The sequence below is a fragment of the Stenella coeruleoalba genome (assembly GCF_951394435.1).
Source record: "Stenella coeruleoalba genome assembly, chromosome: 12".
NCBI lineage: Eukaryota > Metazoa > Chordata > Mammalia > Artiodactyla > Delphinidae > Stenella > Stenella coeruleoalba.
In genome coordinates, this window is record NC_137158.1 from 81,062,781 (window position 1) to 81,082,858 (window position 20,078).

At 40.4% G+C, this 20,078-nt stretch overlaps 1 protein-coding gene across 1 annotated transcript in view; it reads left to right on the top strand.

The window, feature by feature from the left end:
- Window positions 1-20,078, top strand: part of SNX9 (sorting nexin 9) — a 92,641-nt gene that overhangs the window by 67,691 nt on the left and 4,872 nt on the right. Inside the window, 7 exon segments of the mRNA XM_079939135.1 lie at window positions 5,410-5,540; window positions 8,974-9,077; window positions 10,523-10,626; window positions 13,131-13,208; window positions 16,140-16,216; window positions 17,569-17,658; window positions 19,522-19,636. Of these exon segments, the coding sequence (XP_079795261.1) occupies window positions 5,410-5,540; window positions 8,974-9,077; window positions 10,523-10,626; window positions 13,131-13,208; window positions 16,140-16,216; window positions 17,569-17,658; window positions 19,522-19,636 (699 nt within the window).

A 20,078-nucleotide genomic window follows, 5' to 3' on the forward strand; every position in this document is an offset into this window, starting at 1 on the left:
TTGTTTGGATTTTGATTTTGTGGAGAAAACTTTTCAAAACTTTCAAAGTGTCGTAGCAGAACGGAGAGTGGGGACTACGTTGCCAGGTTGGCAGACACATCCTCGCCCTCAGGTGGGGTGACTCCCAGGCAGTCCCTCTTGGAGCTGGGGCAGCTGAGTGGCGGCCCTGTCGGGGTGGCCTGGTTGGCGTAGATGGCTGCCTCCTGCCGCTCGTGTGTCACCCCCACCCTTGCTTCTGTGCAGATACTCACTGTCCCTCCTTTCTGTCATCTTTATTGTTAAGTCACAGCTTTCTTTTTAAAAATTTAGATTTCTTTCCATGAAAACTTAAGTTCTGCCTTTCTCCACATTTTCAAATTTCAGACTGTCTCCTGAATTTTAAGCTCTCCTTTATCAACTTGATTAGCATAATATGTTCCCCGTGGTGTGTAAATAAATGGGTTGATGAGCTGTCTTAGAGTCGTGGAGGTTTCTCCTGTTTTTTAGTTTTAATACATTGTTTATTCGGAATCAGATAACCCAGGACTATCTGAAAGCATCATAGAGTCACAGTTCTCCCACAGTAAGGTTTGTATTTTTTTTAAAAAAAGGTCAGGCCTGAAGCCAGGAGGATGTCATAGAAAAGCAAGGAAGCAACAGCTCCTCAGTCTGAAGAAAGTTGAGCTTTGATTCACTGACTGGGACGTGTGCCGAGGAAACTGAAAAGCCCAGGAGCCACTTTATTTCCCCCTTCTCTTGTTTGCCTCCTGCCTGAGATGCCCACAGGATCATTATTGTATATAGGTTCCTGTCTCATTTAAATCCTGGAGAAAAGAAAAAGGAATGCCAAATAGATGATGTCATGACATTTCTGTGGACTTGATAATCCATCCATGAAAAGCTTACAGCTAAGATTTTTTATTTGTTTATAGATTTTGTTCTTTGTGGGATAATAATGAATGAATCTGGTTTATTTCTGGCTGCCAAACTGATATATTCCCATACTTAGTGAAAACCTAAGTAAGGGTCCTAGAAAATGGGGAGATGGAAATCCCTCTTCTCCCTTTTTTATTTAGTTTTATGTATTTTTTTTTTTTTTTTTTTTTTTGGCTGCGTTGGGTCTTCGTTGCAGCGCGCGGACTTTCTCTAGTTGCAGTGAGCAGGGGCTGCTCTTCCTTGTGGTGCGTGGGCTTCTCATTGCGGTGGCTTCTCTTGTTGCGGAGCACGGGCTCTAGGCGCACAGGCTTCAGTAGTTGTGGCTCGCGGGCTTAGTTGCTCTGTGGCATCTTCCCAGACCAGGGCTCAAACCCATGTCCCCTGCACTGGCAGGTGGATTCTTAACCACTGCACCACCAGGGAAAAATCCCCTCCTCTCCCTTTTTTTAATTCTCTGGAACCTGATAGGAAATTCCTAACAAGCACAAGGTAACATCTGAAGTCACAGTTTGTAAATAAACCAGCTGTGTCAGAAAAAGCTTCAGGAGGAATAAGAGTCAGTAATTAATTAATTCCAACCAATGAGTAGGTTATAAACTCTTGGTATAATTTACTTGCTCATAATGGGGAATTCAGTATAGCCCTTAGGTCCGTGCTGACTTACAGGGTCTTTTCTGTCCATGAGGTGGGCCATCTTCTGCACAGCTTACGCTTCTGTAGTGCTTAATCTCTACCCCTAGTAAGTGTAGAATTTGAAGTGTTTTAGTATACAGGAGGGTCTAGACCCCTGAAACTGTCCGATGGCCACTTTTTAGGAGTCTTTTTTTTTTTTTTTTTTTTGCGGTACGTGGGCCTCTCACTGTCGTGGCCTCTCCCGTTGCGGAGCACAGGCTCCGGACGCGCAGGCTCAGCGGCCATGGCTTACGGGCCCAGCCGCTCCGCGGCATGTGGGATCTTCCCGGACCGGGGCACGAACCCATGTCCCCTGCATCGGCAGGCGGACTCTCAACCACTGCGCCACCAGGGAAGCCCAGGAGTTTTTGATTTATGTGGATTTATAATACTCTTCTCATTAAAGGAAACTTGTACTTATTTGTACTTGCAGTTTCTTAGGGAAAATCCAGGCTGTGTTTTTTTGTTACTTATGTATAGTAAGTTCACTCCTTTTGGTGTACAGTTCTAAGAGTTTTAACAGGCACCACCACAGGCCTATCACTACATTCAAGGTACAGAAAGTTCCATCACCTCCCCCAAATTTCCTTGTGCTGTTCCTTTATATTCAGCCCCTCCCCCTAGTCCTAACCCACGGCAGCACTGATCAGCTCTTTGTCCCTATAATTTTGCCTTGTCTGGAATATCCTTATAAATGGAAGCGTATAGTGTGTGTGTCGTTGGGCTTTTGGGTCTTTTGAGTCTGGCTTCTTTCACTTAGCATAATGCCTTTGAGATTCATCTCTCGTTGTGAGTATCAATAGTTTGTTTCTTTTCATTGCTGAGTAGTATTTCACTGTATTGGCTCTACCATAGTCTGCTTATCTACTCACTCTTTGCAGGATGTTTGGGTTTCTAGTTTTGGCCATTTATAAGTCTGCTATAAACATTTACATACAAGTTTTTGTATAAATACAAGTTTTCATTTCTCTTGGATAAATTCCTAGGAGTGGAATGACTGGGTCATATGGTAGGTGTATACTATTGAATGTTTAAGAAATTGCCAGGCTGTTTTCCGGAGCGGCTGTGCCACTTTGGGATCCCTACCAGCAATGGATGGGATTGTCAGGGGCTCCACATCCTTACTTGCACTTTTGATAGTGTCTGTTTTTCTTTATTTTAGTAAGTATAATAGTCTAATGTTAGCGGTGTTGTCTCTTCATGGTCTCAATTTGCATTTCCCTAATGACTGGTGGTGTAGAGCATCTTTTCATTTGCTTATTTCTTTTCCATAAATTTTCTCTGGTAAAGTATCTTTTCAAATCTTTTGCCCATTTTTTTATTAGGTTGTTTTCTTATCATCGAATTTTGAAACAAGATTCTTTATATATTCTGGAAACATGTCCTCTCACAAATAATGTGATTTGTGAATAATTTGTCCCAGGTGTGGCCTTTCTTTTAACAGTGTCTTTTGCATAACAACACCTTTTAATTTTAATGAAGTCCAGCGTGTCAGTTGTTTCTTTTATGCATTGTGCTTTAAGTATCACGATTAAGACCTCTTTGCCTAACCCAAGTTTACACTGATACTTGCTTCTAAAAGTTTTGTAGTTTTAGGTCTATGATACATTTTGAGTCAAGGTTTGTATAAGATGTGAGGTGGTAGAGGTATATGTTATAATACGTCTGGTTGTCTAGTGGTTCTTGCACTATCTGTTGAAGAGCGTATCCTTTCTTTATTGAGTTTACTTTGCATTTTGTTAAAAAATCAGTTGAACACATTTGTGTGGGTTTATTTCTGGACCCTGTTCCATTGATACATGTGTCCGTCCTTTTGCCAGTACCACACGGTCTTGATTAGTGTAGCTTTATAGTACAGTAAGTCTTGAAATCAGGTAGTGTAAATCCTCCAACTTGGTTCTATTTCAAAATCGTTTTTGGCTGTTCTTTTTCTTTTGCCTTTCCGTGTAAATTGAAGAGTCAGCATGATTGTTTCTAGTCAGATATCTATTAATAATCATGCTGGGATTTTTACTGGAGTTGCATTGATTCTGTAGACCAGTTTTGGGAGAATTGAAAACAATGTGCATTCTTCTAATCCAAGAACATACATATATCGTATTTGATTTTCATATCGGGTTTTGTAGTTTTCAGCATACAGATTCTGCACGTGTTTTCCTAGATTAATATGTAAGAATTTCATGGGGAAGGTTCTCCTGTAAATGGAATAGAATGGAATAGAGGGAGAGGGGTGCAGCCCCAGGCCAGAACGCCACAGATTCCCACTGTTCTGGCCTGAAGTTCAGCTGTTTGGGAGCGTATACACTTCTCACGTGGCTGTTTGCCTTTGGTTGATTTCCAGAGCCTTATATTTGTGGATTTTGTCCAGCTTTATAGTTGCTTCTGGGGACTAGGTTTAGCAATTAGCTAAATTAGTTTTTGTTTTAAAAAAATTATTATTTTGTTTAAAAGCAAGGCATGCTTGTGATGACTCTGTAACAGACTAATTTGGGTTGTTGAAGCTGCTCCTGGGTTCCACTCTGTCCAGTAATCTGGGATCTCTAGGGTTTTTTTTTTCCTTTTTTGGGGGGGGGCAGGGGAGTGTGTGTGGGATTTGCTTTCATTTAGTCGTTCTTTTAATTCATTAACCATTGGACAGCCCTTAAGGGGAAGAGGACGGATTGATTCCACATTCCACTTCCTAGATCTAGTTTAGAAAACGTGTTCCCCACCTGGTGCTCTTAGGAAGGAGTGTAGTAAACGCCTCATTTAATAATATACCCCTTTTTTTTTCTTCAACATATTTATTGGAGTATAATTGCTTTACAATGGCGTGTTAGTTTCTGCTGCATAACAAAGTGAATCAGCTATACATATACGTATATCCCCATATCTCCTCGCTCTTGTGTCTCCCTCCCACCCTCCCTATCCCACCCCTCTAGGTGGTCACAAAGCACCGAGCTGATCTCCCTGTGCTGTGTGGCTGCTTTCCACTAGCTATCTATTTTACATTTGGTAGCGAATATGCTCCTCTTTGAAAGTTGCCTTTTCTCTCTACCCTTGAGTAGGTCCAGTATTTGATCAAACTCATGAAAGTGGGTGGAACCTGTCTTGCCCCTGCTCTGCACTCAGCTGTAGCCAGTATTTCCACCTCCAGAAGCCTTTTAACTGATAGTGGTTTTGTTTGTTAGACTTATAAAAATTCTCATTGTTCTCTTGATGTTTGGTATGTCAGGTTTGTTAAGCCGATTTTCCACTTTTAGAACAGAAATATCACCCATTAAGCTCCGTTTTTACCATGGTCATTAAGTTCTGGGATCACTTTCGTTTTTGCATTCATGGAAAAATTGCTTTTTCTGTTTTTCATTTAAGTAGTTTAAAAAACAAAACAGGAAAAAAAAACCTACAGTTCTGAGTTACTTTTCAGAAATACTAAATTTAAATTTGTATATCTGAGATTATGTTGCATTTAGACACATTTTTATAAATGTAGAGATTTCACGTACTTTGTAAGAATTGCTTATTAATTCCCATTTTTATCACCCCTTTCTTGCCTATAAGGCTTCATGTGGCCACATAGGCACTGGCTTGTTAGTTTATAAGAAAGAAACGTTTTCATATTGAGATAAAATTTTCTTTCAAATTTGTTGGTTACCTTTCCTGTGGGCCTTAGAGCTCCACTGTGTTGTGTGTTTTTAGCTTAGTGAAACATTGCCATGATTTATCTTTTACTGAATAACTCTCTACAAGTGGCCAGCAGCTACATAAACAGTCTTTCAGTTGGGGTAACAGCGATTCGTCTTTGACAGAGCTGCACATCACTCTCGGGCGTGTCTCTTGCAGGTCGCTTTGAAGAAGAGTTCATCAAGATGCGCATGGAGAGGCTTCAGGCCTGGATGACCAGGATGTGTCGTCACCCAGTAATCTCAGAAAGTGAGGTTTTCCAGCAATTTCTAAATTTCCGAGATGAAAAGGTAGGACATTTTGTTGTGATCATCTTAGAGGATGTTGAGAATTATCACATTCACACCAATTTTTTGTCTAAAAGGAGTTAAGTTGTGTTGGTTAGTTGGTTGTTTCTAAATAATAGGAAATCAGCCCAGTGAAGGCGGGGCTGAAGGATATGATAGAATAAGGGACTTTTTCCTAGATGCTTTTAAAAATAGGATAGACCCAAAACTGTGTAGCATATTATCAGCGTGAAGTCAGGGAAATAGTGTGAATGATTTCCTATGATCACATTTTGACCTTACGGTGTAAATAGTGTAATGAAGGGAAAGGTAGATTCAGAATTGAACCAGCTTTCTCAGAGCCACGTTGTTTTTCCAGTCCAAGTCTGCCCCTGCCCCTGCCCCATGGGCAGTCATTCTGCCAGTAGTTATCTGTTCTTTTTTGCAAATCGGCAAGAAATTGGCTACTTGTCACCTCACTGATGTTATCTGCTTTGGAAATAGCCGTGTGTCACCTTAGGCTTCCACTGTATGTGATCATTTGTTTGGTCATGCCTGGTGTAATTTATAGGTTAGAGATCATTCCACGTAAACATTTGTAGTCTTTTTGCATTTCGTGGTGAATGATACATGTGAAAAAGTAATAGAGTTACAAGAACTACGGGGAACCCTGTCCAAGTTGGTGCCTTACTGCTTACCCATAGCTCTTTAACAAGGGCTTGTTCGATTGATTTGTCAAGGATTCTATTTAGGAAGCAATTCTAAAGGTTGTGTTTTATGCAGAATATTATTATTAAAAATAATAAATCTAGACCTTTTTTGGTGTTTTTGATATAAGAGAAGAAAGAACGAACTTGGGGCCAGGGCACTCAGTTTTAGTCTTGGGTTTGCTTCTAACTACCTCTGTGACCTTGACCAAAGCATTTAATGTCTTTGGGCCACAGTTTCCTCATCTGCTAAATGACAGTATAAAACTAGGAAGTTATGAAAACTTGTGATTCTCTGGGCAACGGTAGCTCACATAGATGGTTGGACGTAGAAAATCCCAAAGAATCTACAGGAAAATGTAGATCTACATAAAAAACTATGAAACACTGTTGAGAGAAATAAAAGAAGACCTAAATAAGTGTTCCAATACTGTGTTTCATGGATTGAAGAACTGAAAAGATATCATATGTAGAAAATTAAAGCTCCAAGAATAGCCAAGCTACTCTTAAAAAAGGATGAAGTGGGAAGAGGACTTTTTTGGATATTAAGACTCATTATAAAGCTAAAATAATTTTAAAAGCAGACCAATAGAACCGAATAGAATGGACACTTGATTTATGACAAAGATGGTGCTCAGTACAATGGGGGAAGAGAAAAGAGCTAGCATTTCCGAAGCCCCTGTCCTGACCCTTCCCAATCACTACCCCTTCCGTCCCCTACAAGGGTGACCATGATCCCCTCCTTTCTGGTTATCATTTCCTCACTTTATAGAGTTTCACCATGTGAGCCCCTGCACCATGGTTTTGCTCGTTTTGTGAACTAGCTGAGAACCCACCCTAAGCATTCTTTCGTGTCGGGCCTCTTTTGCTCAGCCTATTGAGTCAGCGGTGCTCAGTCAGTTGGATGGCATCACTGGGAAGAATGAAATGTGGTCACTGCCTCACAACAGTCTGTTGATTTTGTTAGGTTTGATATTGTGGTTATGTTTTTAAAACATGGCCTTATCTGTTAAAGATATATAATGAAGTATTTACAGGTAAAATGATATTATATCTGAGATTTGCATTAAAATAAACAAGAAAAAAAAGTAGGATGGGGGAGACTAGATAAAACAAGATTGGTAAAAAGTTGATAATTTTTGAAGCTGAATCTATAGGGGTTTATTAAAGTACTTTTCTTTCTACTTTTTTTTCTGGAAAGTTTCCATTGTATTAAGTTTAAAAAAAAATTAATTCCAGATGGTTCACAAGTCTAAATGTGAAAGACAACACAATCGAGCTTCTAGAAGGTAACGTAGGAGAAAATCTTCATACCCCTAGTGTAGGGAAGGATTTCTGAAATAAGGCACAAAACTGACTAACGGTACAAGAAGAGACTGACAAATTAGACTACATTAAAATTAGGGACTTCTGTTTATCACAGTAAGTCATTAAAAAAGAAAAACAAGTCAAAGATATGAACACGTATAACGAGCAAAGGGCTGGATTTTAGAAGATGGGCAAACCCATACAAACTGATAAGAAAGGTACACCAGTAGAAAAATAGGGGATTTGGTAACGTACCTCACAAAAGAATCTGAATCACCAATAAATGTATAGAAAAGTACCTATCTCATGAGTAATAAGAAATGCAAATTAAAACCACAGTGAATACACTTGCCAGAAGGCTAAAATTAGAAAGACTGACTGTACCAATTGTCTTCTTGGTGAGATGAGGAGTTTCTGGGACTCACGTACACTGCCGGTGGGTGTGAAAGCTGATGAGACAAGCTTGGAAAACAGTTTGGCATTATCTATTTAAACTTGAACAACTTTCCACTCCTGGGTAAATGCCTACAGAAACGCATGCACACATGCACCAGGAGACACGTACACAGCAGCTTCATCCGTAACTTGGCCAGGAGTGGGGGTGGCTACCAGTAGTAGAATGGGGTAAATAAATCGGGGAACAGTCATTCGATGGAATATTATACAGCAGTGAAATGAATGAACTACAGTGTAACAACAGTGTGAACGTAGCTTCTCAGCGTAGGCTGAGCAAAAGAGGCCAGACACAAAAGAATGCTTAGGTAGCGTCTTAGCTAGTTAATAAAACTAGCAAAACCATGGTGTAGGGGCTCAGATGGTGAAACTCTATAAAGTGAGGAAATGATAACCAGAAAGGAGTGGATCATGGTCACCCTCGTAGGGGACGGAAGGGGTAGTGATTGGGAAGGGACAGGACAGGGGCTTCGGAGATGCTAGCTCTTTTCTCTTTCTTGGCTTTGGCGGTAGTTACACAGGAACTCACTTTGTGAGAATTCGTTGCAGTGCATATTTCTGCTTTGGGTACTTTAGTGTGTGTGTGTAACTTGCAATAATTTTTTAATAGTTTATAATATTGGTTCCTATCTTATATTATAGAAAAGCTTTAATCTTTTTTAAAAAACAACCTAAAAACTTGAGGCACTTCGTCGCATTCGTGGATGTGTTTATATGGGTGGGGCTTGGGAAAGGAAAGGTGCTGGGTCACCTCACTCTGGAAGGACTTGGGTTCATAAGGACCGTTCTGTGCAGTGACACTTGTTTACGTATGAGATGACGTTGGAGATGTATAGGTGCCTGGCGCGTTTGCAGAGGGAGGTGGTGTGGGCGCTGCTTCCTGAAAGTTAGAAGGATAAAGATGACAGTGAGCCGATTCTAGGAGGGAAGTTTGAAAGACCAGTGTGGCTCTGCTCTCCACTCTAACATTATAATGTTCCTATTTACAGGAATGGAAAACCGGGAAAAGGAAGGCTGAGAAAGATGAGCTGGTGGGAGTTATGATATTTTCCACCATGGAGCCAGAGGCACCTGACCTGGACTTAGTAGAAATGTAAGAGATGCTGCCAAACTTCCCTTCTCCCCAAACTGAGTCCGCCTCCTTTGCTTACAGGTCTCGGCCAGTCGTCAGACTAGAGTGTGTAAAATGAGTGGGGCTTGTAGTCAGATGACAGGAGAGCATCGTTTGTTCATGAAACACTGTCTCTCTAGCCATAACATCAGTTAAAGTCTGCTTCCCTTTTACCTTGAAGTCAGTGATTTCATAGTTGACATTGTGGTTAGGAGTTATTTCCAATAAAGTATGATGAGACAGGGTGACACCCACAGAATGGTCCACGAGACAGAAATCTCTCTGAACATCTCCTTGAAGGGGGCAATCCCAAACCTGATTTTTCTGGTTTTTTCCTATCCTGTTTTTAATCTTGTCATCTTCTTTTTAATGTAGGCTTGGTTGAAAATCTGGAGTAGTTCCTTTGCTGCGTAAAGACTAATAAGAAATCTTAGGCTTTTTTTTTTAATTTTAAGAAGCTTTTTTCTTAATGTAAAATCATTGCTTATGTGTTACCAAATATATAGATAGTCTTGTAACTACCCAGAGAGAAAAATCAATGCTAATATGTTGGCCTAGGTCTGTGGTCTTCCACACCTTCCTCTGTTCATTTGTATCTGAAGGAAAAATTGTTTGTTTAAACGAAAGTGACCTCACACTATGCATTCTCTTTTATAATCTGCTTTTTTCATTTAAAAGTATATTGTGATGATTTTTTCAAGTTGGTGAAAACTTTTTACATCCTTAAGTAGCTGGTATGTTCAGTATCACTTAGATGCTATGCGTCTGGGGTATTTTCTCTGACTCATTAAACTACTTGTTGGAATGAATGAACAACTACCATTAGCAACCTGTACTATGTTTTTATAGATTCAGTAGTACCTGCAGTGATTGAATTTCACTAAGAAAGATATTCAAGAAATGAAGATTTTATTTACTTTAGAATAATTTTAGTTAAAATTCACAAGGAATTGAAGGGGGAAGGAAGCAGAGTTAAAATCTAAATGGCAGATTTTGAAGTAGTTCTTTAAAAACCGAATCCAGCCTCGTTTTTTTTGTTTGTTTGTTTGTTTTTTCGGTACGCGGGCCTCTCACTGTTGTGGCCTCTCCCGTTGCGGAGCACAGGCTCCGGACACGCAGGCTCAGCGGCCATGGCTCACGGGCCCAGCCGCTCCGCGGCATGTGGGATCTTCCCGGACCAGGACACGAACCCGCATCCCCTGCATCAGCAGGCGGACTCTCAACCACTGCGCCACCAGGGAAGCCCCAGCCTGTTTTTAAGACTAATTTAGTTAAAGTGCAGTTGTTATAAAGCAAGAAGCAAGTACCTGTGGTCACATTTGGTGTGAACTCCCCTGACCACATGGACTTTTCTCCTTACACCTCATACTGTTTGGATGTTTGATGGTGAAGTCAAGGACCCATCTCCTCATGTTTTTGCCCCACAGAGAACAGAAGTGTGATGCTGTCGGTAAATTCACCAAAGCCATGGATGATGGCGTGAAGGAGCTGCTAACCGTGGGGCAGGAGCACTGGAAGCGGTGCACGGGACGTAAGTGCCACCCTGGGCCGCGGCTGGCTTCTGTAGGTGGGGGTGCGGCCTCTGCCACGGCCTTTGTCACCCTGGGGAAGCTGAGCACCTCAAACAGAAGTGCGCTTGGTGAGCCAGAGTCACGCCATACCCACAGCTCTTGGAGGAACCTCACTTCTCAGCCCTCGTTAAACGACAGAAAACTGGCTCAAACAAAGCCAGTTCAAGAGCTCCTGTGGAAAACACCATGTTCACTTAAATATTTCCAGTTATTTGGGGTTTGTCGTCTGTGGAAGATTAATCTTTTCTGCATGTTTAGAAAGTGCCTGTGGTTATTTTTAATCTCATGATTTTAGTTTTTAATATTCATCCGTTTGGTAAGATGGATGAATGTTAGTAAGTTGTATATTTGACTAAAGCTCTAATTTTTAGGCAAAACCAGTGGTAGGTGATAGCAGAAAGTGCGTACATGGGTCAGACTCGCACACTGCTGAGAAGAAAGTGGCGCTGTCACCTTGCTTTCTGCCTGCTGTTCCACATCCTCAAGAACTTCCTGTCCTCCCTCCCTTCCCTTTGTTTGCAGACCGTCATTCTGCTGAACTGGTTTTCTGTATTCCCCAAACCCACGCCGCCCTGGCGTCAGATAGGCCGGGAGAGAAGCACACACAGTCAGGTGTCCAGCTGTGGGGATCAGGCCTTGGCTACTGTCATGTTGAGGGTGGCTGAGTTGAGTACTTTCACCAGAAACCTGCCACCTGGCAAAGCCTAAAATATTTCCTATCTGGCCCTTTGGAGGATAAAGCCAGGCCTTACACTGAATGGCCCTCCACCATTCACATGACATTTTATATCAACAGAACCATTTGTCGTGTACCAGCTGTTCATGCTTCAGGGGCAGACACCAGGAGTAATAACAGTCGCTCCTTTCCCAAGGCAAAGAAGTACTAAAAATAGAACTGAGCCTGAAAACATAACATAGACAAATGCAACAGCAGAAAACAAAATCCGTTTCAAGCCTTTGGTCACAAGGAATAACTCATGGGCAAAAAGGGGAGTGACACTTCTCTAAAACGTAAATGAAGTAATTTAATTTTTAAAATAATTTTAACTGTAAACTCAGCTGTTTCCCTTTTTTTTAAACATCTTTATTGGAGTATAATTGCTTTACAATGTGTTTCCCTGTTTTTAAGAAAAATTTAAGTGAGTGCAAATATTACAATAAGATTTTTTTAAGGAGATCACAAAAAGTCTGGGATTATGGCTTCTTTTAAAGAATCAAATCCCTTATGTCTAACATCTGGTCAGCTCCATGTCCTGTAGAATCCATGGGCCAAATTTATGAAATAGTAGTAACTCTAGGCTGCTCTCTTTTGCGGGGGAAGGGGGTTGAAGTATTTTGTTTAGAATTTGATGCAGGCATAATTTCTTTTTCCTCACAAAAGAATTTTTTAAAATTCCTGATCTGTGAAGTGAGAAATCTAGCACACACTCTGGTGAAGAAGAACTCCAGCACACACATGGTGAAGCACATGACAAGTATTTTTTAACCCCTGGTATAGAGGCAAAAACTGAGTTACAAAAGGGTGAACAATTTATTAAAATTAAGCTAATATAGTTTGAATTTGTGTTTCCTGATTATTACAGCTTATAGACTATATGTCAAGTTTCTCTGGCCTAGATTCTTTTAAAGAAACATTTGAATCATTTTTCTTTATTAATATAACACTATCTTCAAATGAAAGTAATGGTTTCTTTTGAAAGGCAGCAGATGTGTTTCAGGGGACTATGTATAGATGCAAAAAAGGTAGCCTAAGATACGAGACTCTTCTCTAGGAAGTTCTCCAAAGTGATCCCAGAAGCCTAGAATTTTAGCACTAGAAGGAGCCTTAGAGATGATTTAGTTAATCTTATTATTATACAGATGGGAAAACTAAAATCCCTCCTGCCTGATCCTGTGAGGTGCCACTGCCATTTTTCTGCACACCCCATTGCTTTCAGTTTTGTTTTTGTTTTGCAAATAATCATTCATACGTACATAGCAGAGTGGGAAAAGCAATGGATTAGGAATCGCAAGTGCCGGATGTACCATTTAGCCATATGACCCTTATTCTCCTAACCCGTGAAATGAAGATGGTGTACCTGCGTTGGTAGAGGAGGTTGTTGGTGACGATCAAGCTGGGGTGGTATACGTGAAAGGACTCAAACCTAGACGTCATCTTCTAAGTGAGCTCCTGGTGCACTTTGAGTTCATTCAGTGAATGAGAATGTGGGTGGTGGTGGTGTTCATAATAATAGTGTCCGCCATTAATTGAACAATTGATTAATTTAAAACTAAAACCATTAATTGAAGAAACAATCATTAATTTTTAAAAACAATCATTTTACATCAATATTTTATTAAGAATATGGACTATTTTGAATCGTTTCAAATTTCTTTTATTGTAATAGTACTTTTAGAAAATAATTGGATCCATTTCATTTTGCTCAGAGGACTAGTTAATGATTTATTCCTTTTTCTCTTTCAGCATTACCCAAGGAATATCAGAAGATAGGCAAGGCCTTACAGAGTTTAGCAACAGTCTTCAGCTCTAGTGGTTATCAAGGTACATCTTTATTTATTTATTCTTGGGGCCTTGAGTGTCTTATCCACAAAGACTGCCCTCCTCAGGCTCTTGTAAACAAACAGTAACTGCAGTTAAGCACCCTCATCAATGAAGTTTCATCTGCTCCACTGAGGACTTTTGCAACCTCACCTTACTACTTTTGAGAAAAGTGGTGGGTTGTGATAATTTGTTTTTTCTTACTAGCTTCTTTGCCTTTCTTGGGCTCAGATAGCTCTTGTGTTTTAGTAAAACAGGCCACTATGGTATGTGACACTCTGCCCTTGCTTCGTCTCTCTGCCAAACTCTGAAGTCAAGTCTGACTGTCAAAAGCCAGATCTTATCAAGGTATTTGGAGGAAAAATTTTTACTGAGTAGCAAGTTCATGTTGCTTTATGTCTCTCCATAACTCATAATTGCTTTCAACTTATCCCATATCATATGTCTTACTTGTGGTATTTTGAGTTCATTGTGCATTTCCATTGACAACACTTATGAGAAGAAGTTAGCTGTTTTCTTTTATATTTTGGTTTATGTTTTCTTAATTTGGCCTGGGAGCAGATAGGAAGTAAAAGTATTTGCCAGGTGAGTGACACCTATTCAATTTGAGGGCATCCTATCACTTACAGAAATGATAGACTTAGTATTTTCACCGTAGTGTTTATCCTGATACCCAGAGAAGGCATGTCTTTGGAGGTCAGTGTCTGAGTATTTTCAGGAAGAAGAAATTAGCCTCTAATCAAAATGTAAGATCTGGGGCTCCCATATATGAATATTTCTTGTTGGCCTGGCTGAACTGTGTCTTATTATCAGAACTTTTAGTCTGGGTGGGAGTTTAGAGGATTCGTTAGCCTGGTCCCTCATTTTCAAGATGAGGAACCCCAGGCCTGGAAAGATAAGCATATCTTGTGGCCAACAGGCACATGAAAAGATGTTCAACATCACTAATTAGAGAAATGCAAATCAAAACTACAATGAGGTATCACTTCACACCAGTCAGAATGGCCATCATCAAAAAGTCTACAAATAATAAATGCTGGAGAGGGTGTGGAGAAAAGGGAACCCTCTTGCACTGTTGGTGGGAATGTAAATTGGTGCAGCCACTATGGAGAACAGTATGGAGGTTCCTTAAAAAACTAAAAATAGAGTTACCATATGATCCAGCAATCCCACTCCTGGGCATATATCCAGAAAAGACGAAAATTCTAGTTCAAAAAGATACATGTACCTGTATGTATCTATGAACACTGGGTACCCCAGTGTTCATAGCAGCAGTGTTCATAGCAGCACTGTTTACAATAGCCAGGTCATGGAAACAACCTAAGTGTCCATCGACAGATGAATGGATAAAGAAGATGTGGTACATATATACAATGGAATATTACTCAGCCATAAAAAAGAATGAAATAATGCCATTTGCAGCCACATGGATGGGCCTAGAGATTATCATACTAAGTAAGTCAGACAGACAAAGACAAACATCATATGATATCACTTATATGTGGAATCTAAAAAAGCAATACAAACGAACTTATTCACAAAACAGAAACAGACTCACACACATAGAAATCAAACTTACGGTTACCAAAGGGGAGAGGTGAGGGGACTAATTAGGACTTTGGGATTAACAGATACACGCTTGGCTGTGTTCGTTGGAAAGGCTTAGAAACAATTATCCAATCCAGTAACAGGAAGCACCCCTAGCACCACCCACATGGTGGTTTCTAAACATTATGTTCCCCTGAAATAAACGAGAGCTCCTAGCAGAACTCAGATGTCAGTTTGAAGAGCCTTCCGCTGTCCAATGAAGAGAAAATTTGAGCATTAGTGAAAATAATAACTGCTGTGGAATGTAGCATATCAAATATGTTTAAATTCAGACTTTGCAATGATACTTTTTTAAAATGCTAATCTCAGTTACATTTGGAGGATAGGAGAGAATCAACTTACTATTCTGAAAACTGTAGAGAGGAAAAAGCATTTAACCTGCTCTTCCTATTGCTATACCTGAAGGTAACCAAAAAGTTGATAAAGGGAAGTTTCTCTCTGTAGAAGTATTTCAACTAATAAAGAAGGAGTGATAGAAGTAGAATAGCACCAGTTTGCAGACCTGTACCAAAATAAAAGAGCTAGGCAATACAGGGAGCAGCGGATTGTGTTATCACCACCGAGACTCAGTCAGCAAAACCCAGACTGTGGTACCAAGGTACATGACCTGGTTTATACACCTCCCAAAAAGAAATTTGCAAGAAAAAAGGATGGAGGAGAAAGAACTTATGTAGGAAACACATCAGCTCTATGCCATGTGGGCTGTCTTTGCATCTTGATTCAAGCAGCTAACTTGATTGGAGATACCAAGCAGCTACACACTGGCTGGACAGTTTATACCAGGAACAATTTTCTTTTCTTAGGTGTGAGGTTGGTATCGTCCTTATTTTTTTTTATTTTTTATTTTTTTGTGGTACGCGGGCCTCTCACTGTTGTGGCCTCTCCTCGTTGTGGCCTCTCCCCGTTGCGGAGCACAGGCTACGGACGCGCAGGCTCAGCGGCCATGGCTCACGGGCCCAGCCGCTCCGCGGCATGTGGGATCTTCCCGGACCGGGGCACGAAGCCACGTCCCCTGCGTCGGCAGGCGGATGCTCAACCACTGCGCCATCAGGGAAGCCCTGTCCTTATTTTTTAAAGAGTCCTTATCTTTTAGGTAAAATGTATGGATGAAGTGTTAAATGACCAGTGAAAGGGAGAGGTAGGGAGGAGACTAAAAGCTTGGCCGTGAGCCGTTAATTGGGACGTCGGGTGATGGGTAAATGGGGGCTCGTTATACTATTCTGTAGATTTTAAAAGTTTGAAGTTTTCCATAATAAATTTTTAAAATAAAATAAATGAAAAGGAAATATAAGTTATAACCACTCATATAACTGTAATGATTTTCAGGTGAAACAGATCTCAATGACGCAATAACAGAAGCAGGAAAGACTTACGAAGAAATTGCCAGTCTTGTGGCAGAACAGGTATTGACATAACCCCACAATTCCAATTAAGACTTTATGCTACCTCATCCACATATTTAATTTAAAACCTGTTTTAAGGCAAAGTTTCCAAATGGCTATTCTCTTCTATCCCTGTGTATCTTTGTTGATTACATTGGGTAATAGTATTTCTTAGGCCAAGCTAAAGTGATGGATAAATTCATCATCATGAAACCTAAATACCTTCCAGTGTTGATGGTTTGAATCCATTCTCAGCCATGAGGGGATTAAAACATACAGGAAAGCTTTGCTCAAGTCCCTGTTTGGACTCTTGCCCAGCCTGTCTGAGCCTTGGTTTCCTGGTCTGGTAAATGGCGATGGTAGCACCTACCTGGAAAGGATCTCAGGATCCAAGAGCTAATAAAGAGAAAGCCCCTGGTGCGGTTCCCGGTATGGAGCAGGTGTTTGTTATAGACACATGGCTTTCATTGGAGCTTTTAATAGCCTGATTTCAATTATGTTCATCGATAACCGATAATAAGTTTCCTTAAGGGGAATAACCATCCAAGTTGTTTCAAATCCCTAAATTTAAAAACCTTTTTTTCAGATGATGACTTGAAATATATGTTTGTATGCACGTACATTCATGTGGTCATTAACTACTCTCCTGATACTTGTTAAAAAAAAAAAAAAAGATACATTTTTAGAATTGTGCATACCATAACTATTAAAAATTAAATCTAGAAAAATTTAAAGTTGCCACTTTTAATGGTTACCACATTTTTAATGATTATTATTATTATTATTATTTTTTTTTTTTTTTGCGGTACGTGGTCCTCTCACTGCTGTGGCCTCTCCCGTTGTGGAGCACAGGCTCCGGACGTGCAGGCTCAGTGGCCATGGCTCACGGGCCCAGCTGCTCCGCAGCATGTGGGATCATCCCGCACCGGGGCACGAACCCGTGTCCCCTGCATCGGCAGGCGGACTCTCAACCACTGCGCCACCTGGGAAGCCCTTTAATAATTATTTTTATTCTCTGCTAAAATTTAGACATTAAACTATATAAGATCTTATTTGCTCGTATGTAAACGTACAGTATTAACCAGTTTTTTTTTTTGTCTCACAGTGTTGTATTTTGGGCCACCTCAAAATAGCTAATTTTACCAACCAACCTAAAAATTTTCTGTTTTATCATTTTCTTCACAACCTATGATGAGAGTATAGTTCTTGGGGATTATTTTCTTATAGGAAAACTAAGCTGAATGCTTGACACTCAGTAACTTAATGTAGTGCCTGGTGGATTTGGCTGATACAGTCCTCAGATATAACAGTTTTCTCTTCCTTGATTGTCTGAATTCCTCCGCCAATAATAACCAGTCTGTGTCTTGTTACAGCCAAAGAAAGATCTCCATTTCCTGATGGAATGTAATCATGAATATAAAGGTTTCCTTGGCTGCTTCCCTGACATTATTGGCGCTCACAAGGTAACTTGATCATAGAAGTTCACAGATGACATCCCGGGTGAATCAGAACCCAGGCGCACCGCCACCTGCCTGAGGCTGACCCTTCAGTGCCCCCCAGTCAGGAGCTGGTCTCTGAACCAGCTGGAACGGCTTGAAGTGTTTATAAATAGTGAGGTCCTAACATGTTTAGATACATGGATAGTTTTTTAGTTTCTCTTATTCCGTAAAAAGATTATTTTGAGAGAACCTAAAGTATGATAAATATTCCTTTATGGATATACTTAGGTCAGGTATCAAGCATAATCATCGTGGTGTTTGGTATTCAAGTCATTGTCAAGAGTGGTACTTCCCCTCATCAGTGAGACCCTGTGTGCTGGGTGGGCAGGTCCTCAAAGGTCCTTTCCTGTCCAGATGAAGTAAGTTGTTCTGTCCCCGAGCCTGACGAAGGGTCTCCCAATTAAAATCAAAATGGTCAATGTCAATTTTACATGTTTATATTAATAAAAAGGAAACTATATAATTCCCATCATAAAGGTTTTCTAAAACTAAATAAAAGATTGGTTTGGGGTGTCCTCAGATTTTGATTCTTGTTAATTTTTCTCTCTCTTTCAAAATCTGTGTACTAGTTCATTACTGTGGGTATTTTATCAACTGTAGTACTCTAGAGTATTGTGATATACTTGGGTTTATTAAGAGATTCTCTACAAAGGCCTGGTCTGTGATCCTAACAGTCCTGGCAAGTGGGCATTTTAGCATTTGGCTTTATAATTGAAGTATCATGAAGGGGTAGCATAGGTAAGTAAGCTTTATGCAACTTCAAATAGCTTAGTATAGAACTCAGAACATCTTCTTTATCCACTGATTCATCAACGGACACTTAGGTTGTTCCCATATCTTGGCTATTGTGAGTAATGCTGCCATGACCATGGGAGTGCAAGATATCTCTTTGAGATAGTGATTTTGTTTTCTTTGGATATATACCCAGAAGTGGAGTTGCAGGGAAAGTAGATCTTAAAAATTCTCATCACAAGAAAAAAAAAGTTTGTGACTCAGTGGGGTGATGGATGTTAACATACTTACCATAGTAATCGTTTTGCATTATAAATATGTATCAAATTCATGATGCTGTACATCTTAAACTAATACAATGTTATTTGTCAATTATACTGCAGTAAAACTGGCGGCGGGGGGAAAGAGGGATAAAATAAATAAAATGAAAATGAAAATCTCAGGAAACATCTGAGAACAGTTAGCATGTTGTAGGAGTTTGCACCTGCCATCCGAATTCTAGGCGGGGAGCCTGGCTAATACTCTCCAGACAGTGCCAGCAAGCAGTGCGCTGAGACGGGCGTGGGAAATGTTCGGCAACTTTTACACTTGTTTCCGTCTAAGTATTAATTTAAAATTAGTTCAGTGCCTCTTACAGAAATCACAGTAAAGCTTATGATCAGCCCACTTAGGCACCAGCTTATGAAGTATTCTACTTTGTAACAGAGACACAGTGCCCCAGTGCCTATGCTAGACTCACCTGGATCGGATGACTTCCTGAACCTAGTGCCTGTTTTCCCATCATGTACTACTCGTATCATGGCAGTGGCTTATACGTATTACAGAAGAGAGCGCTGTTTAGTTTTCTGCTGTGTGGTAGCATAAAATTGTAGCTTTCAGCTAAGTTATATTTTGCAAGAATAGCAACATTTTTGTCTCCAAGTGACTTATAGGAAGTTACATGTAGATGCTTACCTTATGTTCTTATTTTGTGGGGACATTTTCCTATTCAGTAGCAAGTCAGTTATAGAATATGTTAGCTTTGTTATATTTTAAACTAATAATTGATCTTTTTAGATTTGTTTTATTGATACCACTGCATTTTGTATTTCACAGGGAGCAATAGAAAAAGTGAAAGAAAGTGATAAACTCGTTGCAACCAGTAAGATCACCCCACAGGACAAACAGAACATGGTGAAGCGTGTTGGGACAATGTCTTATGCTTTGCAAGGTAAGAAGGAAAGGTCTGTGGCTAACTAGTGGAGGTTTTTTCCTCAGCAAATTTTCTATCTTCCTTGCTGGAGAGAAACTCAAATGTGAACAGCAGTTAAATTAATAAGAACTGGGCTTCCCTGGTGGCGCAGTGGTTGAGAGTCCGCCTGCCGATGCAGGGGACACGGGTTCATACCCCAGTCCGGGAGGATCCCACATGCTGCGGAGCAGCTGGGCCCGTGAGCCATGGCCGCTGGGCCTGCGCGTCCGGAGCCTGTGCTCCGCAACGGGAGAGGCCACAGCAGTGAAAGGCCCGCGTACCGCAAAAAAAAATTAATAAGAACTGATTTAAAATATCTTCATAAGCCTGTTGTTTGCAGGATCCCAGTGTTAATGAAAAGCTGTAATATTTATTTACTTTTTCATGCATTTACGTGACATAACTATGAATGACAGCTTGA